At 37.9% G+C, this 27,521-nt stretch overlaps 1 protein-coding gene across 1 annotated transcript; it reads right to left on the bottom strand.

Moving 5' to 3' along the window:
- Window positions 1–366: 366 nt before the first annotated feature.
- tm9sf2 (transmembrane 9 superfamily member 2) lies at window positions 367–17,014 on the bottom strand. The gene is made up of 17 exons (XM_053333052.1): window positions 16,797–17,014; window positions 13,768–13,835; window positions 13,221–13,314; window positions 11,953–12,080; window positions 11,136–11,265; window positions 10,811–10,935; window positions 10,492–10,603; window positions 10,115–10,194; window positions 9,579–9,687; window positions 9,341–9,473; window positions 8,695–8,814; window positions 8,408–8,465; window positions 7,458–7,617; window positions 7,187–7,338; window positions 5,422–5,533; window positions 3,678–3,849; window positions 367–2,342 (listed from the first exon to the last, which is right to left on the bottom strand). The coding sequence occupies exons 1-17, from the start codon at window positions 16,911–16,913 to the stop codon at window positions 2,275–2,277; spliced, it is 1,938 nt and encodes a 645-aa protein (XP_053189027.1). The 5' UTR covers window positions 16,914–17,014; the 3' UTR covers window positions 367–2,274.
- Window positions 17,015–27,521: the final 10,507 nt, after the last annotated feature.

Consider the following 27,521-nt stretch of genomic DNA (forward strand, 5'->3'; position numbering starts at 1 on the left):
AGCTTTCCTATACATATACATATGTGAATATATTAGAGCCAGACTGATAAATAGGTCAACCAAGATTATCGGCATTATCACATATATATCAGTATCAATGTTAATGCCTTCTGATATGTGCCGATATTTATTTTTTAAAGACATATAGGCTGCATTTTATGTATATGCATTATATGCATTTAATATATATTATGTATATTAGAAAACATTATGTATATTAGAAAAACTATGTTTATTCTTACACTGTAAAATATCACAGTCAAATTTGAAAAGTGTTTTTACATATATATTCTGTATATAGATTATAGGCCAATATATCAATATCAGAATTTTTTAATTGCCTAATATCACTATTGACCCCAAAATTCCAGTATGGGTCGGCCTCTAGAATATATGCATGTTTATTTTACATTAGTGGAATCACTTTAGGAAAAAAAAGCCCACTGAAGCATAGAGCTGCATTTCTGTGACAAATACAGTAATACGGCACAATCCGTGCAGTAAACAAGGCTCATTCTTTTTGTTGTAATGCAATGTTGGTTTATCCAAACACATAAAACAAGATCCTTCAAATACCACAGTGACACACTGTAATGCTACAGGTTGTTTTTTATATCACTGTGTTATGAGTGACAGTGTTAATGTCAGTGTGATGATACACCGTTTGTACAGATGCACAGTTTGGATTCTGCTGAGCTCTATGTTGGTAAGAGAACTGTGTGCAGAGTTCTGGATCAGTACAGAGAAATGCATGTAACCTGTTATAAACTGTAACAAGACACAATAGGAAGGGTACTTGATTATAAAATGCACTTTATGTATGCTGCAGCTGCTTTGTTTGCATTACTTGCTGGAGTTCATTATGAGAAGCAGGAGATATTATAACAGATTGAAGCCTTTTTCACATGGTCTTCTATTGGCACATCTACCCCATATTCTGAGCTTAGTGGGTATCTACTACTGTGTGTTCTGCTCACACCTGATTACAAACTTCATTTAAACAAATGGTAAATGGTTGCATTATAAAAGCCTTTACAATTCACTTCTTATTCACCCACTCACACACTGATAGGGGCAAGTTACCATGTAAGGTGCTGCCTGACTATCAGTAATGAATGTGGGCTTCATGTGTTGTGGACAGGAGGAGTGAGATCGAACCGCCAACCCTGTGTGTGATTAGTGGACGACATGCTCTACCTTCTGATTATTCTCGTATTTTATCAGACAACAACAGAATTATAGCTCCCAGGAGTCTTACACTTGGGACAGATCTGAAGACCAGCTGAAACCTATAATGTCAGGACAAACCACACAGACAGACACAGACACAGACACACACAGACACACACAGGACCATCATTTCATTTGGAGCTCATAGCAAACAGCATACAGACACATAAGTAGCAGGGAAGCACCTGCCTGGGGGAGATATTTGATAAAACTGCTGCTTTTCATGAGTTAACACAAGTTGATGATGCTAAACATTACAATGGTGTATCCTGATGAGTTAGCACATCAGCTGTGTGTTCCTCTTCATGGAACTGGACTTTGGCTTTCCTGTTATTATGAATTACAATACTTGGAAGCTGTCATACTGTAATTGTTTTATTTGAATTGGCTGCTTCTGTCAAAACACACAGCCTTTGTAGAATTAGTGTTTCCTTCAACTTTATAATACCAAACCTTCACATGTTAACAAAAGTAGGCTTCATATATCTGCTGCACTTGGTGAAGCCTTTAAAAATGGAAGTTGACCCATTTAGTCATATTCAGTGTTTAAATGTACACACTAATAGTTTAAAAATAATAATAATAATAATAATAATAATAATAAGGGAACATTTCACACACAAACATAATTTCAGAGGAAAGTAACAGTTAAGAAGCAGATCCTCACAGCTTTGTCACACCCACTTTCCAACTTCATCTGCAAACACAAGCTGCAGGGATCATAAAAAAAAACTTAAAAATGTGACATCACAGCTGACACTCTCTGGACAGTCCAGCTGTACTGTGTGACGCTGACCTGGGATGAACTATGAGCGACATACTGGGAAAAGGGTTGTGAGGTTATGATTGATTTCATTCAGATTATATGCAGATAGATACTGTATGAACAAAATTACAACCCAAACACAGAAAAGTGTCTGAAGCGGATTCCTCTCTGGTTGAGGAAATTTGGAGGTGTCGAGTCAGGATGTAATGTTCAGTTCAGTTTGACAGTGCTGAATGGTCAATGAGAGAAAGCAACAGTCTGTTGTGTGTTTGGATTCTTCAGTCCACCTTGACCACACTGTAGATCTTAGTAACAAACCAGAAACAGGCAAAGAAGCCAATAGTACCTGTGGACAGAGAAAGAAACTTTAATTAGAGCTACCTTAAATGAAGTAAACAGTAGAATATATATATGAGGCTGAGGGGCATTTCTATATGATCTCAGCTCGCCTCAACACAAAACTATTCTAATCTGTTTCACCTTTATTAATCTAGGATCAAGATTCTCCACTAGAGCAGGTGGCGGGCATGTTTCCCCACCTAAATGTATCCTGCCAGTCCAGGAAATTGAACAGGCGACCCTCCAATCACAAGCTCAGTGCTCCACATATAAACTGGCCTGAGGCGTCATTCATCCTCCCTTTGCTGCTGGACTCTCAGTCTAAGTCTACAGGAATTCAACTCATTTTAAGATGCATAGCTATAACTAATTAGACTCTATCAGTACATACATTTAGCATTTGTTTTGAGCTTGTTCATAACTGTTCACTGTTAGCATAACAAGCTCTATATGTCTGTAAAATGAGAGGGGACAGGGAATTGAATATGAGGAGAACTAGGGCAGAATCAAATGTAATATTTTTGAACAAATACCTTCATATCAACATTTTGACAATATTGTAGAGATGACTATTGGTGCTTTTACTAAATATTAACACAATGAGATTTTTGATAAATAATCATCAGTAATGTGGATATAATGATTTAGTGGATAAAGACAGATAATAGAACAGTATGTTAAGCTCAGTAGTAATATATATCACCATATTACAGTATTCAAATTGGTAATACCAGCGATATCTAAAAGGCAATATCTATAAAATATCACAATATTGATATAATATTGATTTATTGCCCGGTCCTAAGGAGAAGTCAAAGACACATTTGTGCATGTTTATATTGTATGTGTGTTCTGCAGCTGTTTGACAAGCTGCATCACTTGTTCCACTTCCACACTGTGATTGTTGACTGGAGCATAGAAGAGACAATACAAAGATTATATGAATATCACCCTGAAGCTATTTAACATTGACCTAAGATCAGCCAAGTCTCAGTATTAGCAGATATAATTATTGGCTGTAATTTCATTAACAGAGCAATAATTGGCAGCAACATACTGTTTATCCTTAACTGTCCTATCCATATGGCACAAATAAGTCACATTTGAAAAGATACCAGCATTCTCTCTCTCTCTCTCTCTCTCTCTCTCTCTCTCTCTCTCTCTCTCTCTCTCTCTCTCTCTCTCTCTCTCTCTCTCCTCTCTCTCTCTCTCTCTCTCTCTCTCTCTCTCTCTCTCTCTCTCTCTCTCTCTCTCTCTCTCTCTCTCTCTCTCTCTCTCTCTCTCTCTCTCTCTCTCTCTCTCTCTCTCTCTCTCTCTCTCTCTCTCTCTCTCTCTCTCATACCTGTGAACAAGAAGAAGATGAGAGCCATGATCATGGTGTATCCAAAGTACAGGATGGTGCTGGCCAGTCCAGTGATTTGCAGCTTGGAGAAGAAGTAGTGAATGGCATAGACCAGGAAATAGACAGCAGTGAAGCCACTGGTCAGGAAGGAACGCCACTGCCAATGATAGTCCTGTGAGGAAGAGGAGGAGGAGAAACACACGGTTTTCTAAACTAGAGAGAGACTGGTTTCTACAGCCATGAACAGTGCTGGTCAGTGTTAATTCCATCACACTGATACAGAATAGGAGAATCAAATCTAAACAAGTAGAAACACATCAAGACTAAATGACTAAAAAAGTAGATGTGCACACATCCAGGGACAGACAGCAGGAGCTGGACCAAATAACACTTGTGAAAAAGCAAGAAACAGGTACATTCAACAGGATATCGCCAGTGTGACGTCTTATCAAAATAAAACTCAACTAGATAGTCCAAATTCACAAAAGGCCCAGGTCACCTGACAGTCACATGTGCCAAACCCAATCAACACTTTTCAGGTGTACATTTAGGTGCAAACAACAGAAGAAGAAAAAAAAAAGAATACATAAATACAAAATTATGATTACTAGTACTATGAACCATATGTGATCAACAAAAATATAATTATTTGGAAAATAGACAAATAGTATATATATATATATATATATATATATATATATATATGAGAGCACCTGAGCAGTCATGATAAATAGACCAATAGACCCATCACATATTAAAAAAACATTTATGACATGGTGTTTTTCTTATATTTATCATGTGGATCTATATGTGTATGATTCTGAAACATTTTAATGAAGGATATCTTTTTTAGAATACAGAGCCACCTCTTTCAAAAAATGATCTAGCTATATTAATATTATGACAGCTATATGGCCCTATGCTTTGCTATTGTGCTCTGGGTTAGGGTCCCATTACTAAAGACCACTAATGCTCAGGTCAGACCAAAGATTCATGATGAGATGAAACCATTTTACAATGTTCTAGGGGAAAGGTTGCAGTGGTGGGAACTGGTCTGTCTCACTGAAGCCAGCACAACACCTGTTTCAGCAGCCAATAAGCATGCAGGAAAGTCAGCTGGTAAAGTAAGCAAATTGTCAGCTTATCAAAAGTTGAGCAGTTGTTGCCTGAGGAAAAGACAGCCTCGACCGTCTCGTTTTATTTCATGTTATGTCATTTCATCAATCTTAGAAAAGGAGCTGTAGCCAACTCATCATCACTATAGGCTACATTATATCCAGCTACAGAAAAAGCCTAAAAAGCCAGTTAGATGCAGATTTTGCAGACTGGTGCATTCTAACTAGATGCAAGCTTCAACTGGTCTCGTTGTGAATCTTTGATGTGAACTGGGTTAAAGGTGCCACTGCTCAGTTGGTCTATCATCCAGTAAGAAATCTCTGACTTCTTCTGAATGATTGGGGTTCAGACCTCAGCACGTGCAAATACACACACATCTATTTGATTCATTGTTGTCCATTTCTATTGTATTCATACTGCAATTAAACTGCACATTTAATTAAACAGTCACTGCAGATAAATTATGTAATTCTGTAAATGATACTTTCTGCTTATGAATTATGCTTTACCCTAACAGTCAGCCCTGTGTTAATAATATCATTATTGAAACATGATGATGATGATGATGATGATGATGATAATGATGATGATGATGATTTAAAAAGGAGAAAGTGATCATGCTGTTTACCTCAGCACACAAGTGGAAGTAGCAGAGCAGGATGGTGGCCTCAGAGCAGGTGATGACCAGGATAATAAAGACAAGGAATAGGAAACCAAACATGTAGTACATCTGATGGGACCTGGAGGACAGGAGGAGACATGTCAGAGACATGTCTCTAATTCATCAGTCTAATCTGAATATATGGGAATATAAGGGAAATCAAATAGTCCCTTTGTGGTTCTATTGCAAAATTCTCTCAAATCTGGGAGCACTTCTTAGTTCACGTCAGGTACCAAATGACTGAGCAGCCTCTTGTGCCACACCTAAACCCTACACCATCTAACCAAATTCGATTCTCCTCATATCAGCAGCATAATAGTTTTATCTGATCTACTTATTCACTCTCATTTTCTTTTTAGTTTGTATTTACCTTGTGTGTGAGTGTAGGTGTGCACACTGATATATCTAAAACCGTCTGCCTAGTATCACACCTCCTCTGTTAATACCTTTTTTGCGCATTGTTTTTATTTAATTTTTATTTATTAATATTATTTTTCTTCTGTTGTTTGTTGTTCGTTTGTTTGTTTGACTATATATTGTTTTTTTTGTCTTTTTCATTACCTTGTTTTTGTCATTGTATATTTGAAGGGGTGGGAAGGGAGGGAGGGTACATTTTGCATTTTATCCTTTGTTAGGAGGTCTTCTGTACATGTTTTTTGTATATTGAAAATCTCACAAATAAATCATACACAGAAAAAAGAAAATGGGGAAATGGTGAGCCATCCACCACATGTCCATTACTGGTAAGTCAGTTATGAACAAAACCTAGTTATCTTTTATTATAGCACTCCCTTGTGGTTGATGTGTGTCTTTTTTTTACAAAGAAGAATACAGAAATGTGATTGGAGTTCCCACAATGTTACATTTAGTATGAATAACCATTTCATTTACTACATTTGGCTAAATTCTAACTGACTAAATAGTCATTGAGGAAATGTAAACAGTACAACTATAACAAAATGATGTATGAATGACATGTAGTATTTTAGCCTGAAACTCTTGAGGACAGCAGTATGAAACAAATGATTAAATTATTATAAAAAAAAAACACCTGGATGAATATCTTATTTGATTGTATTCTTTTTTTGGTAGAGCTGCATTAACTCCTGTGAAGACAGATCAGAGACAGCCTCACTCACAACAGCATATTATATTGACTGTCTATAGGAGCAGCAGGTGTTTTGATCTTTTTATTTTCATTTTGATATGCAAAAAAACTGTTTCTGCTTAAGCTGCTTGTTTTTTGTATGTCTAAAGTACCTGTTCATGTGTTTTAAAGTCCGTGTAAAGTAAGAATAAATATGTGTTCTGAGTTTGACATACCACAGATACCTGCCAAATTTGAATGATTAAAATAAAATCGCCAAATATATGAAATTAGGCTTCAAAGTTGTGTAAAAATCAACCTTTTTCTCTGCTACCAAACGCTGTGGGAGTGCCCACCGCGTCCGCTGAAACCTCGCCCCCTACCAAGTTTCACCTGTCAATCAAAGTCACCACCTCTGACATCCTGAACACCGAAATTTTGAAACACAGTTTGTGAAGCCTAGCTCCACAATTCAAATCTAAATGGTTGAAATGCTTTTTACACCTTTTTTAGAAATACATTTTTGACCTATTTAATGTGTTTAGAAGAAAATGTCTGAATTCACTTTACACGGTTTTTAAGAGGTGGTGAGCCGTGTCACTACCACGTTCCCATTTTAAACTCAACAGTGTTCATCATTCTTACCAGATGGAGTTTAGTATGAAGAACAGTTGAATAAATATACACCCGAAAGGAAGAATTCCTCCCATGACGATACCAGGGAATGGCTTTGTGTAGAATGACTGCTGGGGAATTTGACGAGGAATCTGATTGGTCCGAACAGGATGCTCAATACCCTTGAACCACCAGTCACAGCATGGAGAAAGAGGGAGGGGGGGTCAAACTGTCAGATACACACCAGTATGCATTATAAGGTATTAAATGACGTACAGTATATGTGTTTAGATTGACTTACTGCCTTCTTGAAGCCAAAGTATGCTCCTATGAATGTAAGTGGCACTGAGATACAGAACCACAGAGCCAGTATGGCTACCAGGGTCCCAAACGGCATGGCTGCTGAAGAGCCTTCACCCCACAGGATCAGGTTCATCACAAAGAAATCTGCAAACACCACCCTGAGAGGAGATGGAGGAAAAAGTGAGGTGGAGGAGATAATGAGTGAGAGAGAGAGGATACAAGTGGACTTAAGGCCTGATTTATTAAGATCCCAAATAGTGGGTACTAAATAGCGTGCATGGTGCAATGGATTGTGCTTTTCATTTGCGTGCGATTTGCAGGTGATCTACTAAGAATAATTGTGTAAATGAAAACAGGTGCAGACAGCAGTATTTAAATGGGGGTTCTAGTGGAAGAGGTTAACTAATATATTGAGTTATAACAAAAACTAATATTACCAGAAAAATCCACATATGGGAGAGTATTTGTGACGAAGTAAATGCTGTTAGTAAATTCAAAAATATTCCACTCCAAAATTATAAACACAGGTGGAAAAACTACATCCTGTGTGTATTCTGTCATTGTGCCTCCGTCTCCTCGTCTCCACAGTAACAGAAGTCATTTGTGTGCAGCTGGTTAATACCTGCCCTTCAAAAAGGTATTATTTATAGAAGCAGTTTCCGTCAGTAAAATTACCTTCAGGTTTAGTAAATCACAATGTGTGTGCTAAATAACATATTTGCATTTTCTCCTCCCTGTATTTTACACACTGGGGTTGAAACGCCTCATTACATATTTATTATGGAAAATGTACTAAATGGACAGCGTGCACTCTTGCACAGTTGCAAGACGCAAACCTCAGCACACTACGTTAGTAGATCAACTTGCACATTTTTTGCAGGTGATGTCAAGATTGCACACGTTTTTACACACGCAGACCTTTAGTAAATCAGACCTTTAATGTCTTACCCAGGACAGAGGAAGGCTGTCAGGAGAACATTGGTCTTCCACTTCTCTCCTCCAAAAGCTGACAATGAACCAAATAGAAAGACAAAGAGTGAGAGGATCCATCACTAAATCAACTGAAAGTGAAAAGCACATCCTGTACAGACTGCAGCATGTATGAATAGTCTTACAATAACACAAAATGAACAGAATACTAGATTATGAACATAGTTGGTAGCTTCTTTTTTTTGGTCTTATTCCTTTATTTCCTTTCCAACATAGAACACTTCCCTGAATCCTTTCTCACTTACATTTGTAGAGGCGGGCAGCTACATAACCAGCCGGAGTTCCCAGCAGAACCCAGAGAACGACAGCACAGGTCATCAGAGCGCCGCGGTTTGCTGGAGAGAGGAACCCAAGACAGGCAAAGACTGTGGACAAGGAAGAGATGTCTCAATTACATATTAGAAATTACAGTTAGAATGAGTAAAACACTTAGAGATTTACTTATACAGGACTTTTTTTTTTACCAGTTTATAAATATAGTCATTAAAGAATTAAAATGATGATTTACAAAGTTCTTCATGACTTTTATGAATACAGTTCCTGAACTCTATTACAACTACATCCCCAGAAGGCAGTGATTTTAAGTTTCAAACAGGATAGAAGGGCAAGTGAAAATGTTTTTCAATCAACTTCCTCTTTCAGTTTAAATTGTTGATTTGTCTCAACTGCTTGATGCTGTGAGATGTTGAACTTTTTTAACTTAATCAGGCAAGACAGAGTGAGAGAGCATCAAACCTGTACAACAACAATAGTGGATAGAAGAAAGACAGGAATGATGACATCATGTAAAGAGCAAGTAGTGAAGCATGAAACCTATAAGAAGGTTCTAGTTTGGCATCTGTAACTGATTTGTAATTCTAATAAACAATCATAAAGATAAGAGAGACATACAGAGTGTGACAAAGGTCATGATAAAGATCTGGGTTCCAGAGCCGAGGAAAACCGACAGCAGCATTCCCTTCCTGGGAGGTCGGAAAACATCTCCATGGACCAACTTCCACCCAAACTCCTCCTGAGCATCTTCCTGGAGAACAAAAAGTATGAGCAGACATGAGATAGATAGGTGATCATTGCTGTAAATATGGAACTGACTACAGAGTTCCTGTCAGTGATACACACACAAACTCACCACAGAGTCCATCTGATTGTATCTTGCGATGTCTTTATGCAGGGTTCTCAGCATTATCATGGCTACCATTCCAGACAGAAACAACACGATCACCAACGAGTTCATTATACTGGGGGAAAAAAAACATAATGTATTAGTATGATGTTATTATAGAGCCAAGATCCACAACAAGTGTTCTCTTAAGTCATAAGAATTTTTTTCTAAATGTAGATTGCAAGCCTAAGCTCACATTCATTCATGTTGAATCTGTATTGTGGTGTGGAGCCCAGTGGATGGAGCTCCATCAGCAATGTTTTGAATGATTCATCAACATGAATTTTAATAATGTGACATCATATTGCCCTAAACTTTAAGCTTCCAGGTCCAGTGACAAGGCATGAAGGATTAGTCACGCTCTCTATTCACCAAACAAATCACTTGATGCAAATGGACAGATAAGTCAATCATTTATATCTGAACTGAAAATCCTGGCACAAAATAAATGTCATATCAGTGGATGTCAGTGTTGTGTGAGTATGTGTGTGTGTGTGTGTTACCTGAACCACTGGATATTTGTGTGAGGCATTGACTCCAGGATGTAGTCCCATCTAGATGCCCAGCGAATATTTTTGTCCTCCTACAAACAAATACACTTGTGTTTATTCACTTACATTCATTCATATTTATATATTTAAATGTTTCATCAGTATATTTTGGATAATCATAATAATAATAATGTCACATATTACATTGATTTTTTAGCAGTCAATTAGCGGTAAAAATCGGTTGGTGCCATTTTTGAAGCATTAAAACCATGTTTTCACACAAAAGTGAAAAAATGTGACACTTTTACACTGCATCAGTCCCTTTGCCTTGTAAGCCACGCTCTCCTAATTTTAGCATCAGTTATATTATACTATATGAGTGTACTAACCACAAAGTTGACAGAGTAGGTGTATGGGATCTTAAACTCTCCTGTATGTTTGTTTTTCAGCAGCTTTGGTCCTCCATTACAGTCAGGATTGTCATCATTTGGATTTTCATAGCTGAGCAGAGCAAGAGGAAACAGATTCCAGATCAATGCAAAGCTCACAGCTGTCTAACTTGCATACAAAATAAATCAATAACAAACTATTCTCCTAGTTTTTAGGAGTGGAAGGTGACAGTAACATTCATAAAAGCTTCTACAGTTGGTCAAATGTGAAAAACATCCCCAACAACAAACTCTATCAGCGAAAACTGTCATTCATTACCTTTTTGGTTCAATCTTGGCAGCAACCAATCGTGCTCCGAGTTGCTCATGCTCGACAATGTGGTAATGTATGGTGATGTCCACATGGTTAAAGATGTAAAAAGCATCCTTTTCATTAAAGTTAGACTGGAAAATAAAACCAAGACTGAAAAGTTCAAACAGACAGGCTAATAACATCACCTTGTTAGTTTAAGAAAGACTATCATACACAAATGTATTTATTTAACACTGTAATGTAATTATAAAAATGTAAAAGATTGTTGGTTTTATACAGACATGAGGAAGAATGTTAGTTGAATGTGTTTAAGTTGGTGTAACACACTTACATTGACCACACAGGCATCTTTGGGACGTCCCGCCTCTGTGACGTAACATCCAATTGGGAAACCAGGATTACAGAACTTTTGTCCATCTTCAACATCATAACACCAGGTGACCGGCATGTTATCCACAATCCTACACACACACACACGACTGTGATGCTCACTAATGTATGCATTTGCAAGTAAATGTCACTGTTTGGTCCACACAATACTTTCTTACAAATAAATACTTGCTCACAAATGTTGCACTAAAATACTCAAAATAACAACTGTAAAATGCTAGTTTGCATGTAGATAGTAAGTAATCACATCTCTTCTACACCATGTAACACTTTTGAGTCAGAACTGATGTAGAGTAAAGTTAACAGAGTAGAGTAGAGTAGAGTAGAGTAACCTTTATTATCCCCACATAAAGAACATTAAGATTAAATCCTAAAACATATACAGTTAAAAGAACATACAGTTTCACAACTAAAGAGCCAGAAAATACAAAAGTGCCAATCAGACATAGCAGTAACAAAAACAATACACAGTTAATCAGTCCTAGTCCACATCATGGATGTATAAAGAGAAGGAAGAAGAAGAAAAATAACTCTATACAGTCATGTCATGCATCATAAGACTCAACATGGAACTGTGGAGTGATTCAAATACATTTTTATAGAGTGAAATAATAATTGCTCTTGGTTATAGAGGCCTGATTGTGCTGTTTTTTTCCTCAGGATCCATTCTTCCAGTTTACATAGGAAATCAATACAACGCTGTCACAATCTTCAGTCTATATGTGGTGATTGGCTGCATGTCAGTGAATCATACATACCAGTGATGTTGGTAGTTGAGTAACATGCCTTTCTTGAGGAAGTCTAGCTTGGCTTTGTCTGATAAGTTGTTGGTGTCGTATTTTCTGGTACACACCTTCTGACACACGGCTGATTTCTTGAAATCAAACTGACAAACAGAACACAGTTCTGTTTTTTTTCTATCATCCATAACAAAAATGTGTTATTCTCCACAATTTTATTATATTTGTTTATTTCAATATGTTAAAATAACAACAGAAAATATATAGACAGTGAAATATAATAAAATACAAATTACAGTAAAATTATTTTTGTTAAAATAAATAATAACCTTTCAATGTTTGAAAGGGTGTAGGATGAAGAAGCTTTTCTAGTCCTACACCTTTAATCAAGCCAATACACTTTCAAACATAAGAGAAAGAAAGAAACTAACTATGAAGATATTACAACAAAACTGAATGAATGAATTTCAATTTGACACTGAAAAATAATAATCATGTCAGATTGAAACCTTTATCTTGTCCATAAACATAGGCCAACATTAGTCCTGTGGTTAAGATGTGTGACAGAGGTGTAATAATAACACACATCATCCTCTTCAAGGAAGCCTGAACATATGTATGAAACCTTCGTAGCTTAAAGAGATACTCTGAACATGGTTTGATTTAAATTGAGTAAAAATGTATAAGACATAAGAAAATAAAACTAAAATAACACATACACACAAATGCATTCAATACATAAGCTACAGTTCCTCTCCCTCTTCTCTTTAATATCTCTAATATATTCTTCTCTTTTGGCTGATATCCCTATTTCCTGGTAATGGTTAATATTATGTTTTTTAATTATTCTAAACCACTGTTTGATCTTTTTTTTTTTTTTTTTTTTTTTTTTTTTAAAGAAATGTGTGAACGGCATAATGAATACTGTGTGCACAAAAACTGTTCTATGCACCAAGTTGTAAAAAAGCCTTTTCACTTTCATGGTGATGGTAAATAATCTCCTTTATGAAAATCAAACTAGATTATTTAGTATCTAATCACCAATTCAGTTAGCGTAATCTTTTTCTATGTTGAATTTAAACTGATCCCGTCAAACCCATCTGTTTATGCTGAGTTTATTTATTGGACAATGACATATAATGCTGTATAACTCTTAATTTAAATATTTTCCATATGTGTTTTCCTTGTGAGCAGTTCCTGTAAATGTAACTATATATTTGTTTTACAGGTCAGTCATTACATCAATATTATGTGTGTGCCTGTGTGTTTCTGGTCATGTGTGTTACCTTGTATGGTGAGGGTTCGATCCTCTCCCCAAAAAGAACCTGACCCAGATTCTCTGATGGTCGTTTCATGGTTTTCTCAGAGCAAAAGTCAAACCTGCACAAACAAAGGAAAGTGTGACACAGCATTCTCCTCAATCAGATAACGTGTATATGTTCTAGATGATGGAGAGAACAAACAAATGAGAAGCAGACTGGATTACCTCTGAACTACTTGTCCAAAGAGAGCAACAAACCTACAAGTTCACAGCCAGTGAACCTGAGCAGTGCACTTTAAATCAACACTGAATGGAAAAAAACTACTGACTCTGCATGATGCTGTTTAATCATGTTGAACATTTTCAACAGTTCTGATGCCAAAGCAGGTGTTATCCAATAACTGAATAAACACTCATTATAATTTTTGTTGTCACTTTGAGTATGATGAATAAGAAAGTTCCAAATTACATTTTACTATCTTTAGAAAGTTCATAATGTTCATAACCATAATTAATGAAAGGAATGACACAAAAGGAGGATGAAATGAAAAAAGTCCAACAGTGCTACTTACGCAGTGTATTCATAAGGCAGAACAGACTCCACTGAATCCAGCCTGTTCACAAACAGCTCAATGACTGACTGCAGGAAAACAAACAGGACACAAACATGTTAACATAAAGGTAACACATACTGTATGTTCTCACTACAGCTGTGCAGTGTTTATTCATGTTTGGGTGAAGCAGTTGTTTTAAATCATGTGACTGTGTAATGCTTTCATGTACTGTACTGTGAATACTGAATCTAAAGCCAATAACACACAATCTAACATGTCTCAAAAAAAGTGTTATTTTGTATGTGTTTTCTGCTCAGTCTGAATAATTTGAACCATTTAAACATTTGAACTGTGTGCTGGGTTTTTTATAATGGTGCTGCTGGACCAGTGAGTCACAGAAGGCAGGTCTGTCCCACTCTGTCCCTGTTGGGTTTCAAGATGCAAAAAGTAAATCACAGCATTTTAGAGAATGAAATAACGTAATCATTTCTGATAAGCTCTTTGTATTATAAAGCAGAGCCTGTCCTGTACATCAGCTGGTCATTATTATCAGGTCTATTTAAGCTTTTTGTAGAGAAATCAGAAACAACATTTGACGTCCAAAAAGTGACAAAAAATGTAAGCAATGGAAAGTCACACATACTGTAAGTGCTTGAGCTCTTTTATTATCAGTGTTGCGATTAGATTGTTTGTCCACTAGAGAGCGCTGTGATTCCACTGTTAACAGCGCAATAAACTTTTAAAACACACTGTTACAAATACTTCTTCCGATTCTTATTCAAGTCTATTGAAGCTGTCCGATGGTTAAATTCAAGTGTGTTTCCTGTTTGGGTGCAACAGGCTCAGCTCAAGTGGTTTCACCTTCGTTCAACTCAGCCAATAGACACACTGTTGCACTGTGTTTGGAAATGGAGGAGTTACTGAGTTCTTTCTATGCGAGTAAAGTGTCTCCTTCGTGTGTCAGCTCCTCCCAGCGAGGATCAAAGAGAAAAGCAAAGGATGAAGGAATTGAATTCACCATGTGTGATGTCCTCTCACTACGCTGTCACAACTACTCATGACACACTGCTGTGTGTCAACTGTCAAATATGAAGAAGTGCGCTATCAATATGTAGAAAATGATTAAACAGTAATATTGTAATGAATTTAATATTTAATATAAAGTTTACACTCTCTACATGAAACTTAAAATTCATGTAGAATTTATTAAGAAAGACTTTGACATGTTTTTATCTTAAATTTATGATTCAAATTCTGCACACACTTTTATGAATCCATGTGTGCTGTTGGTGCATTCCTCATCATTCCTGGTCCACAGCTAGTTTTCCTGCTGTGTTTTATCAGATCAGCTGACCAATCAATCCAGTAAAAGACTTCCACAGAGGATACCATCTGCTGCTCATGTCCTCTGAGATGCATTTAAAGGGATTGGAATATCCTCCATGATGATGGAGGGAGATCAGTTTCAGGGTCACAGCCGGAGGACGTAGGAGTGAGGATAGGAGGAGGCAGAAATGAGCAGAATGGAAAGCACACATTATTCTAATGTGTTTCATCATTATTTTAGTATTACTAGGTCAGTGCCAGTTCAAAATGTACTTGTTCAGAACAGGCTGATTGCTTGGCTCCAGGCTGCTACTTCAACACACAGACAACTTCATACAGTTGACATATTGATCAACATCATGAAATCAAACCAACTACAACAACTGGGTTGGGCCAGAAGAAGGCACATGCACACTCACACACAAATGGTTTTAAACTACAGGGTCCCACACCTCTGCCTAATTTGGGGCCAGGAAAATGTCCTATTTAACAGCACTAAAATGCCTTATGTCTCCCGTCAGAGATCTACAAGAGGTCCAGTGTTATGTCCAAGTCTGTTCCCCCTCCAACAATGTCCCCCTCCTGTTAAAACTGTGTTTACGTACCAATGGAACAAACTAGGCTACTATCAGCACAGAAAACCAGTCCAGACCAACAGAATCCCACTCTGTGTCAACAGTCAATTGTTGCACCATTTCCATACACATACCAGTCCTTATTCATCATCCAAATCACACGCATGACATCATGTCATTTTTTGGAACTGAATGCAGGAAAATTTCAGTGAACAGAAACATCATGTGACAGGGTGCCATGAAAGCACCACAGCTGAGCTGACCACTATACACATTTTATTACAGAGGAACATAGTGTTTGTGCATCTTCTGCATGTCTCTGTGGTGACGTGTTCATTTCCATGTGAAATACATTATTTGAATGAGTCATGTCTCCTCTTTACATAACTTCAGTAAGCTTGACAGTAGCTGTGTTGTTGCTGTTACTCTCACTCAGTGTATACTGTACGAGAAGAATTCCAGTTCAGTGTTGTAGATGCTGTATGAGTTGTTTTTGACATTAAAACAAGTTTATTTTTGATACAATAATATCTCATTCAATGCATTTGTAGTCAGCACTCGCAATGCAAGCAATTTCATAAAAACTGTTGATAATGTTATGCATTTCTAAACAATCATATCAGCTGATTTACATAACAGATGTTTCTAAACCCTCTAATATTGAAATGGACATCATCCTTAAACATCAGCTGGGCTCAATAACTGACTTCTACTACAATAATAAGTGTGATGGTGAGGCTTTTACTATAATAATAAGTGTGATACTGAGGCTCTTACTGTAGCCTACATTTTTAAAATAACATGAATACATGAGGGATCAGTATCAGCACCAGAGAGAGAACAATTCATTTGACATTTTCACTAAACAAGCCTGATACAAAGCGGTAATACCTGTTCATAATGTTCATAATAATATCCAGACTAATGAAGTTGACTCTAGTTTGACATATTTAAACAATAGCTTGCTAGCTAGTTAGCATAGTACCCATTAGCTTTGCTGACTGTTTTTGGCTAACGTTAGCATGCACAATTTAATGCTTAGTGTTGATAAGAAAGCAGCTGACACAATGAACTGTGTTTTGCTATTCGTTCATTCTGTGAGAGCATCTGTTGGTGAACAGTTGCACTGTGACATGTAGTGTTTACCTTGCAGTCTGGTACTTGGTCTTTACCAGCCTCACAAAAGCTAACAGGAGCCAGACCAGGGAGGTAGAAGCCGGCCGCCCGAGCCAGCAGCGCAGCTCCAAGCAGCCACCGCAGCATCTTCACAGCGGCCAGTCTTCACTCCACCTTTCTACTCTTTATTGCAGCTGTTCGTAGTTTTAACTACATCTACCCAGCATCACCATCCGGTTGTGAGGCAGGCAGACACGTCACATGCCGGAAGTCCTGCTTCGTGTTTTTTTCCCCAAATAAACTTTCTTCGTGGATGTTCCTCTTCTTCTACTTGATGTTTATCCGCGGTTTTGAAGCTGCGTTCAACGTATTGGCGCATTACCGCCGCCAACTGGTATGAATCAGAATATCTAATAGTGTTTACAATAAAGGCAAAACAATCACATCTTGAATTGACTTTATTGTCCATCCCTGTGGAAATTTGCCCTCTGCTTCCTCCAATACATTCAAAATACAAATAATTCACACCATATCCTGAAGACATTAAAAACATACACTTACACTACACAACATAACCACACATACAACTGTCAATTGTGCAAAGAAGCAGAAAAACAGCAGCAAACATTGTAATAGCCTAAGTTAAAACCTGTTAAGAGGTGTCTTTAAAAATAAAATTAAAAAAATACTTGAGTGTGTCATGCATTCATTTTACATTCAGTGCCCGTATGGCATAATGGATAAATGTTCCATGTATCTTCTCAATCAAATTAGTTGGGGGGTTTTTTTTAGATAAAATTGATTGAATTGACACTTCTTGAGTTATTTTGTAAACTATTAAATTGATTATCTTTTTCTTTCTGAGCTTTGGAATAATATTTTCTTTCTTCCTCAGTTCTTTCTTCCTGAGTGTACCATAACATATTTTACTGTTTCCTCTTGTCCACACTTTACACATCTGCCTGTATCATGCTTTCCTATTATCAGTCGTGCTATAATATTTAATCCTGTATGTCAAAATCTGAGGCTTGAAATGGTCTCATCTCTCCTGTCCTTTCCTGCACACCCCATCTCTCCCACTCTCACCCTCTCTCCTTTTGCTAACCCTTTCTTTCAATCTCTGCTTAATAATGCCCTTAATTTATGCTAACTGTTATATCAACATTATTTATTATTTTTTCTGCTTCCTTTGCAACCTTATCTACCTTTTCATTTCCTTTACCACCATGTGTGCCTGTATCTATAAGAAATATCACTGTCAGACCCATCATATGAATTCTGTATTTTGTTGTGCTTTTGTCAAAATGTCTGGTCTGTCTTCATAAACTGGCTAATGCTGAGCTTGAATCTGAACATATGATTGCCCTCACTCACTAGTCTTGCATTTCGCCCGTGTAAACTAAAACTTTCCTTACTTTGGTATAAAACTCTGGTACAGTAAATGCTACTCCTACTTTCAATAACAATAACAATGACCACACCAACTTAGATATGAGTTTAATGATTTATTGCAACAAAAAGTAGAAGGGTTTAGGGGTGAAGGGATTAAGGATGAGGAGTGAGGGATGACAAGATGAAGGGATAGGGGTGTAGGGTAAGGGATGAAGGGATAGGGTGAGAATCAGGGTGGAGGTTAGATGGACAAAGGCGCACAATGATGTACCAAGTTTGTGAAGGTAAAAGGGAGGAACCACTAGAGGGTGAGACTAAGAAAGCTGTTTCATCAGGCTCACCTTGATGGAGCCCTAGTGGTTCTCCTGTGTGGGTTACTGCCCATATTGGAATTAATGGGAATGACTGGGCAGATAAAGCAACAAAAAAGGCTTTGAATATTACTGTAAACATTAGCAAATAGAACAAAGAAAGTAAAGGAATATGTCTTTTTTTATATAAACCATTAGTAGGGAGTACAGGATCTGGAGAATGAAATAAGACATACTGGTCTGAACAGCACTGTATCAATCAATCAATCAATCTTTATTTGTATAGTGCCAAATCACAACAAAGTTATCTCAAGGCACTTTCCACATAGAGTAGGTTCTAAACCGAACTCTTCAGGTTTTAACTTTAAAGAGACCCAACATTCCCACATGAGCAACAGTGGCGAGAAAAAACTCCCTTTTAACAGGAAGAAACCTCAGGCAGAACCAGACTCAGAAGTGGGCGGCCATCTGCCTCGGCCGGTTGGGGTAGAGAGGAGAGAAAGGATGGATAGAGGAGAGAAGCACAGTGAAAATCAACAATGAAGCTAGAAGGTCCGGGACTGGAATCCGTCATCCGGACGTCTACAGGCCCAGATTATCTGTGAGACGAGAAAGCACAGACAACTCTGGGGAAGAAGTTTAGGTTATTGAATGCATTAATAGAATATGAATGTTAATGGATATAGACAGATGGACAGAGAGAGAGAGAGGGAGAAGGAGAGAGGAGCTCAGTGCATCATGGGGGTCCCCCGGCAATCTAAGCCTATAGCAGCATAAGCCAAGAGCTCAAAGAGCCCTAACTATAAGCTTTATCAAAAAGGAAAGTTTTAAGCCTACTCTTAAATGTAGGGAGGGTGTCTGCCCCCCTGACCAAATCTGGAAGATGGTTCCACAGGAGAGGAGCCTGATAGCTGAAGGCTCTGCCTCCTGTTCTACTTTTAGAGATACTAGGAACCACCAGTAGACCTGCATGCTGGGAGCGCAGTGTTCTAGTAGGTACATAAGGTACTATCAGTTCTTTAAGATATGATGGAGCCTGACCATTAAGAGCTTTAAAGGTGAGGAGGAGGATTTTGAATTCTATTCTGAATTTTACGGGAAGCCAATGCAGTGAAGCCAAGATGGGAGTAATATGATCCCTCTTTCTAGTTTTTGTCAGAACACGAGCAGCTGCATTCTGGACCAGCTAGAGAGTCTTTAGAGACTTATTAGGACAGCCTGATAGTAATGAATTACAGTAGTCCAGCCTAGAAGTAACAAATGCATGGACTAGTTTTTCAGCATTATTTTGAGACAGGATATGTCTAATTTTTGCAATATTACGCAGATGAAAGAAGGCAGTCCTTGAAATTTGTTTTATGTGGGAATTAAAGGACAAATCCTGATCAAATATAACTCCTAGGTTCCTTACAGCGGTGCTGGAGGCCAGAGTAATGCCATCCAGAGTAGTTATTTCATTTGATAATGAATTTCTAAAGTGTTTAGGGCCAAGCACAATAACTTCAGTTTTTTCTGAGTTTAATAACTGGAAGTTGCAGGTCATCCAGGCCTTTATGTCCTTAATGCATTTAAGGATTTAATGCACTGTAGTTTTTATTGCTGCGCATAATGATGGAAGGTGTGAGTGTTGTGGAGAACAAGAAACAGTGGATCATGTGTTACTGTATTGCAATAAGTACGCTTTAGAGAGAGAGGTAATAAAGTTAAGAGATTACAAGTAATATTTTAAAGAAATCTTCAAGTGACAAGTATTCCCTTCGTCACTGATCTAAACTGTGAATTCATTAACATTTTAACGTTTGTTTGTTCTTTTCAGCATTTTAAAAGTTTTATTTTGAGACTCAATTGCTTTATCACAATACTTTGTCCACCATGGTACAATCCCTTTTTCTGCTTACCTTTCTACTTCTGAATGGACTTCTTTGCAGCCTCTAAAATAGCTTTATAAACAGAAAGATTGAAATTCTTAGCATCATCATTAATATAATTTCCCCCCCATTTCATGATCAAAATTTCTCCCAATCAGCACTAGTAAAAGACCATTACTATAATCTTCCTATACCATTCTTCCACACTCAACAATAATTCAAATATTACACATCCTCCTCCACTGCCTTCTCCTCTATATACACTATCATAACCTGTAATAGCAAAGGCAGTTTGGCAAGGCAAGGCAGTTTTATTTATATAGCGCATTTCATACACAATGGCAACTCAATGTGCTTTACATAAAACAGAAACATTAAAACATACAATTAACCCCTCCACCCCACCCCCCATAATAAAAACAAAGTACAGAAAAATAGAAAGACATAAATAAAATGCTAGAATAAAGCATTAAATATAAGATTGCAGCATAAAATAATAAATTAGCTTTAAAATCATTAAAAGGACATAGAGTGCAAAAGGACATGAGCTGCAGCTGTTTAATGCTTTTTTGTGGGAGTCCAGTCAGAAGACCGTTACAGTAGTCGAGTCTACTTGAGATGAAAGCATGAATCAACCTCTCTTGGTCTGTTTGAGACATAAAACCCTTCACTCTGGATATGTTCTTAAGCTGATAGAAGGCTGTTTTGGTGATTGATTTGATATGACTGCTGAAGGTCAGATCTGAGTCTATCAGCACGCCAAGGTTTCGGACTTGGTCCCTAGTTTTTAGAGAGAGTGACTCGAGATGTTTACTGACAGCAATCCTCTTCTCTTTATTGTCAAAAACAATGACCTCAGTTTTGTCCTGATTTAATTGAAGGAAATTTTGGTTCATCCAATTAGTTACTTGCTCTAAACAGTGACACAATGACTGTATTGGACTGTAGTCATCTGGAGACAGTGCTAGGTATATCTGTGTGTCATCTGCATAACAAAGTGCTGGCTTAAGCCACATGTTTAAATACATATCATTTTTGGTTTCTTCTTAAGATCTGTAATGAATCCTTTAAATTCTTGGTCATTTTGTCATATGCTTGTGGTTTTGGAACTGGTTTTGTTCTTTTGGTTTTACCGAGTTATTATTACGTTGCCTAAGTCTTTGGATCATTAGGTCTTCCTCATTTCTTTTACTTGACTTTTCTTTGAAGGACTTTCTTGGACTCTTGATTAGCTCATGATGTTGTGTTTTCTGGGTTCTGGTTTGCTCTGTTTTCCGTGCATGGTCCGTTACTCCTCAGGAGTTCGGGTACTCCTCCTCACACCTGCTCAGCACCATGTTCATTAGCCCTGCCCTCAGTGCTTTTTCCTCAGCCTTCACACCTGTCCTGTATCAGTCTCATCAGCCATACCTTGTTTCATTTATCCTGCACATTGGGATATGCAAGAACATTTTCATACTCTTGTCTTAAATTTACCATACTTTCTTCGTGAGGTGGACCTGTACAAGTATGTCATGTCAGATTCACCAAACACTCGTACTGTCAGGAAAGGGTCGTAAATGATCTGCGTAAACATGATGAATCCCATCTGTTCTAAATGAACATGCGTTCCCGAGAACAGTACATTTAATTCCATTCATGAGAAGCTCCATTCATGGAGAGAAATGGCACACAAAACTAAAAAGAACTTCACAAGTGCTGAGCATGAGGTCCTTCTCTCACAAATAGAAAAACAGAAACACTTCATTTAGTAGTGTAGCCTAATTAAACGCCACAGTTAACATTGGCCGGGGGGGCATCTCCCACAGACACAGGTGGTTTCAGACACAGTCCTGAAAAATCAAGAGGATATCTAAAATGTCTGCAAAGAATGTGCACCACACTTAGACAGATAGCAAACAAATCTTGCTTTTAGGACCCCGATGGTGCATTCTATCACAGCACAGGTGACCGTGTGTCCGCTCCTGGTCTGATCTGTGGGTTGGCCAGGGGAATCATCAGCCAGGAAGCCAAACCATAACCTCGATCACATATATTTCAATTAATGAATATAAGTAATAAACAGTCAGTTTGCATTGTGGAAAATTAAGAGTGGACAGTTCACTTACCAGAGCCATCCATCTCCATGTGCTCCTTGCGCAAGACACATCTCAGTTGTGCTGTTTTGCAACACATGTTATGCACTCCCCCCAGGTCATTGAGCAGTAACATGCAGCAGGTTGTATTTTGGGTCTGAAATGACTTGGACATCAATGGAATGGAATTGCTTGTGGTTTAGAAAGGGGAATAGGTCAGGGGAAGGCATTTTGGTGTGCACATGGGCAGTTCAGCCATGGCATGGAAGTTCCGCTTCATCTGGAGTTGATCCTGGGCTACAGAACTTTATGAGGGTGCCTGTGCCTGTTAAACAATACCTGCAATCGGTTCTTTTTGTACCCAGAACTAGGGGGGGAAAAGACTGTTTCTATGGTTGTGCTCGCAGCCAATCACGTTCATCGTCGTTCTTCGATTCAATGCGCCGTGCGATTGGTCCACCATCGGAACAACAGTGGTTTGTATGGTGGTAAAGCGGGAAGCTTTTTGAGCTGCAGCTGTGGCGGAGTTGGCTGGTCAGGGTTCCGAGATGCCGGCAAAATGCTCAAAAGTATGGCTGTACTACATGCCTGTGGTGCCTGGTATAAGTAAATGCATAAAATGCGGTAAGATTATACGCCAGAGTCGTCGGCACAATCGTCGATAACTTCAGGTAATATATTAATGGTTACTAGGCTAACAGCACTCATCCTTTGTGTGTTAAAACATTTATTAAGTAAATCGTTTTCGGCATGTTGTAGTAGGCAGCTTTGTGTGCTAACGCTAGTTTGCTCGCTAATGTTTACCTAATTAGCAAGTTAGCACCCTACTCTCGGTGTCGCCCCATCCCGATCACTTTTACTACCAGATTTCACTGTAGTGCAGTGTCATGTGTGTTGAGGAGTATTCATTAGCCTACATAATTATCCTCAATTTTTAGAGGCCCGGCCGTAGCCCAGGTTAGCCCGTTCATTAATGTGCGCCTGTCGGATCACGTGAGGGTCACAGGTGACTTTGTTGGTATATGTACTCGACCCGTGCGTGCGCAAGACGGAGATATCCACTGCTTTAAGCACCACCTCTGGCGATCAGGAAGGATGACATAGAACTCTCGCTTCATCTAACTGTCACTTGTGAAGAACTTGATATACTTAAACTGCTTCACTTGGGGATGTAAATCTCTCCCAATCCAGAGGAGGTAGTCCACTTTTTTCCCAGCAGAGCACCATGGTGTCAGATTTGGAGGTGCTGACCCTTATCCCAACTGCTCCACATTCAGCTACGAACCATACCAGTGCTTGTTAGAGGCACGACTACAAAATAGCTACACTAAAGGAAAAACACACACATTTCTGTTTGCAATAGACATTGGCTATGTTTTTTCACCTACTTCCAAGGAGCACTGAGAAGGGAAAAAGCCCTCAAAAAACTCAAGAACTCAAAAAGTCAAAGATCCAGGAACATTTGTAGTATAGAACAACTTTATTGTTAAACTAAGGAGTTTTTTTGCTTGCAGCCTTCATCAGGATCATCTGAGGATGAGGTGACAGTGATCCCGAGGCACAAGCAAGAACAGGTTAGCAAAAGGCAAAAGACACAATGGAGCAGATAATTCTCAAAAGCAAGACTAGCAAAGAGCCTGAAGTATAGCTGTCGGAGGTGAGACAAAAATCTGCAGAGGAGTGGTTGGAAAGATAGATGAGTTTATGAGAGGCAAGTGTGTTGACTGGAGAGAGTGATTAGCAGACTGCAAACAGGTGTGAGTGCTTAACAGAGTCAGCAGCCAGGAGACAGGAAAGCTGACAGGAGAACCATGCCCATGCCAGGTTCACATAAAGATCATTAAACACATTATGGATCCCACTGCCTGTTAGCAAAATATGCCCTGTGTAGCATTTAAGTGCTGGAATTGGCCAGGCGTGTATGTTCATACCACTGGCATGGCTACGATAATGAATCATAGACCTATCAAAGAAAGACTGCAGGATGCATAAGATTGTAATCTTATGTATCTTGTTGTATTTATGAATGGGTTAATAAACAAAAATGTACTCAATTTCAGAAATCAGGGCATTTTTGGTTAAAAGTAGATGAACAATACATAGTTGGTTTAATCACATTACAACTGAAAAATGTCATTTTATGAGTATTGCCCTTTAGGATTATGCCTTTCTCACTACATTTAAGGACTTTATAATCTTAAAAGTACATGGACTCATGTCTTTGTTTATGTGCTATGTTTTGTTTTTTTTAACTTTCTGTTACACTTTTGTAGCGCCCTCTAGACGGCCTGTCTATGTTTATGAGGTACGCTTCCCAAGTTCTTAATGTTGTAGAAATCTCTTTCTTAAAGATTAACTAATACCAAATTAGAAGTATACTGTAATATAATGTTGATGAACTAATATCTATTTATTCTGTGACGCAAACCACTTTTATTTACTATTTGAATGTTTTAAAACTAATGTTTAAGGGTTTTAATCAAAACTATAGAGAAATGAAATAATTAAATTTTCCTTACCATCTGTAGGTACCCTTTTAACACTTTGTAAACAACAGTACTATTTCTAAAACACAAATAACCAGAAGGAAGGTAAGTTTTAAAGATTTACTGATGTAAATATAAACACAAATGTTCTCTCAACAATGAAAATACACGCAAAATAAACACTCAAATTCAAAAACCTTTCTGTACCTTTAACTGATCAATTTCTAAATATTCAAATAACCCCTTATTTTGAGTGCACTCATTAATAAAAAACAAATAATAAACACCTAAAGCCGGAAGTTATAACTAACTGAAAAAAAAAAGATGTTAACGATGCAGGCCCGAAGCGATGCTCGGGTGCGTTGTAGCCAGAAACAAAATGGCTGCTTCACGCTAAAGCGCTGAAATAAAACAGTTAGAGACTCACTGCAGTGGTACCAGCGGGTACGGCACACAGCAGGCTTACTTCTTCCCCTCGTCGAGTAGCTGGGTTAGCTGCACTTGGATGAAGAAGAAGCTAAGCTAATGCGAGCTGCATTAGCTGTTAGCTGCGCTCCTCATTGAATACTCTCTGCCAAAGTATTCGTCCTTTCACTCGAGCACGGTGTTGTGCTGAATATCAGTCACATACGAGATTCACTGTCCGCTTATCTCCTGATATTTTTTTACAAACAATGTCCGTGTTCTGTATATTTGCTTACTCTACCACATTAAACGCCAGCAGTTCTCTGTTCTCCTCGTCCGTATCGCGCTCTCCCTCTCACAACTGTCAAGTTTCTCTTTCACACACAAAAATACATACACTTCACATACACAGATCTTAACCAATTAATTACCAGAATTACAATTTTCACAATTGGTACTTCCTTTTTAACCCTGTGGCTTTTCAAAATAACACAAAATATCTTAAAGTGCACATTTGTATCTTTTAAACTTTTTAAACTTATTTATTAAACTATTTTTAAACACTTTTTGTCAAACTTCATGAAATATTATTCTTAATACTTTTAATCACAATCTATCAAACATGAACATATTTAAACTATTTATTGTCCTTTTTTTAACAGGGTTACACTTTGATATTGCAGGAAACCAAGGTCTAAAAAGTTATCTAATTTAGACCATTATATTCAGGAGGTAGCACTTTAATGTCAGCTCTATTTAAGAACTGTCTGTGGTGTGTGGTGCATTTCCTCCAAACATCATGGCCATGGCCAATCACTCCTAACACAATAATAGAACCATAAAAATACTGAGTTTTATGTTAGCCAAATGGTAGAGCATCAACAATAACCAAATCTGATCTCAGTTGGGGTCTGAAAATTCCCATTACTTCTGTAAAGGCAGATGGTGAATGCATAGTGGAAGTCCTCTGCTCAGAGGTCATATAGAGGGAAAGTGGTGAATGATTGGGAACTGTTGAAAAAACAGGGGATATAGTCATTTAACCTTCTGTGGATAAGAAAACATGAATGCCTTCTGTTCCACAGCTCAGAAACACACAAAAACAAACACAATGGGTAGAGCTTTAAAAGTTTTTAGGTGTCGAGAGTCAACATTTGGAGCACATAGAATTTTCGGTACAACTTGTTTCATTGTTAATAACTAAAAGAGACTGAGGCTGTAAAAAGCCCTTCTCTGTTAACACTACCTACAAATTAAATGTAGATTTCCTTAAATAAATAAATAAATAATAATGTTATTTGTGTCATTTCAGTCGCACGTAATCAAATTGTCAAAACTGTCAATTAATAAGCTTAATAAGTTCAGTTCCCAACTCAATATTTGCACTCACATTAAAAATTTCTATGACCCGCCCTACACTCAGAGAACCAGTTAGACCTTATTTTTCTGGCAGTGCCAATTCTTTTTTTGGGTCGGTTCCTGTGTCCAAGGATTCGGCTATATTCTACTAAAGGCACATAAGCACTCTTCTTCAGTGTCTAAATTAGAGTTTTAGCTGTTAGTGTAGAGATAACACTACAGGGTGTAGGTGAGGCTGCAGGCAGAAGCAGATACCACCTGACTCTGATACACAGTCTGTTTGGTGGAGTTGAAAGTGCAACAGATGTAGACTAGGCTACTGTCAGGCATGGACTCACCAAGCCAGATTTCACTGAAACACAGGGGAGCAGTTAAAAACCCTCCTCCTCACCTGCAGGGTATTACCCCACTAGAACACCGTGCTCCCAGCATTCAGGCTTACTTGTGGTTCCTAGTATCTCTAAAAGTAGAATGGGAGGCAGAACCTTCAGTTATCAGACTCCTCTCCTGTGGAACCAGTTTGGGTGAATGTACTTAGGAAAGTGCTGAAGACTGAATAAATAAACCAAAACTGAAAAAGTAGCGTCATATTCAAACCAAATCGGGTGTGTGACGAAAACATCAGTCCTCGAATTCATTTCAGTGGGAGTAGTGTGTACTGTGGCGAAAAAGAATCAAATAAATGTATTGATTTTTTGATTGTTACACAGTACTTACATTCCAGAACACAAATAAAACATGCCAATCTGGTTTGAGTTTTGTTAGCTGTCAGTTCAGAGGCCGCTTTCTTTTTTTTACCAAACCTTATTTAGTAAACCATGTGCACATTTGATTTGGTCTGAGATGCTGGTGCTAGTGT

The sequence above is a fragment of the Scomber japonicus genome, chromosome 14 (genome assembly GCF_027409825.1).
Source record: "Scomber japonicus isolate fScoJap1 chromosome 14, fScoJap1.pri, whole genome shotgun sequence".
Classification (NCBI taxonomy): Eukaryota; Metazoa; Chordata; class Actinopteri; order Scombriformes; family Scombridae; genus Scomber; species Scomber japonicus.

Excerpts from the sequence above, each read along its gene's own strand:
- tm9sf2 (XM_053333052.1), bottom strand. The coding sequence starts at position 16,913 with ATGCTGCGGTGGCTGCTTGGAGCTGCGCTGCTGGCTCGGGCGGCCGGC. Across the intron at positions 10,936-11,135 it reads AAGATGCCTGTGTGGTCAAT|TCTAACTTTAATGAAAAGGA; the intron begins GTAAGTGTGTTA and ends TTTATTTTCCAG. Across the intron at positions 9,474-9,578 it reads ACAATCAGATGGACTCTGTG|GAAGATGCTCAGGAGGAGTT; the intron begins GTGAGTTTGTGT and ends TTTGTTCTCCAG.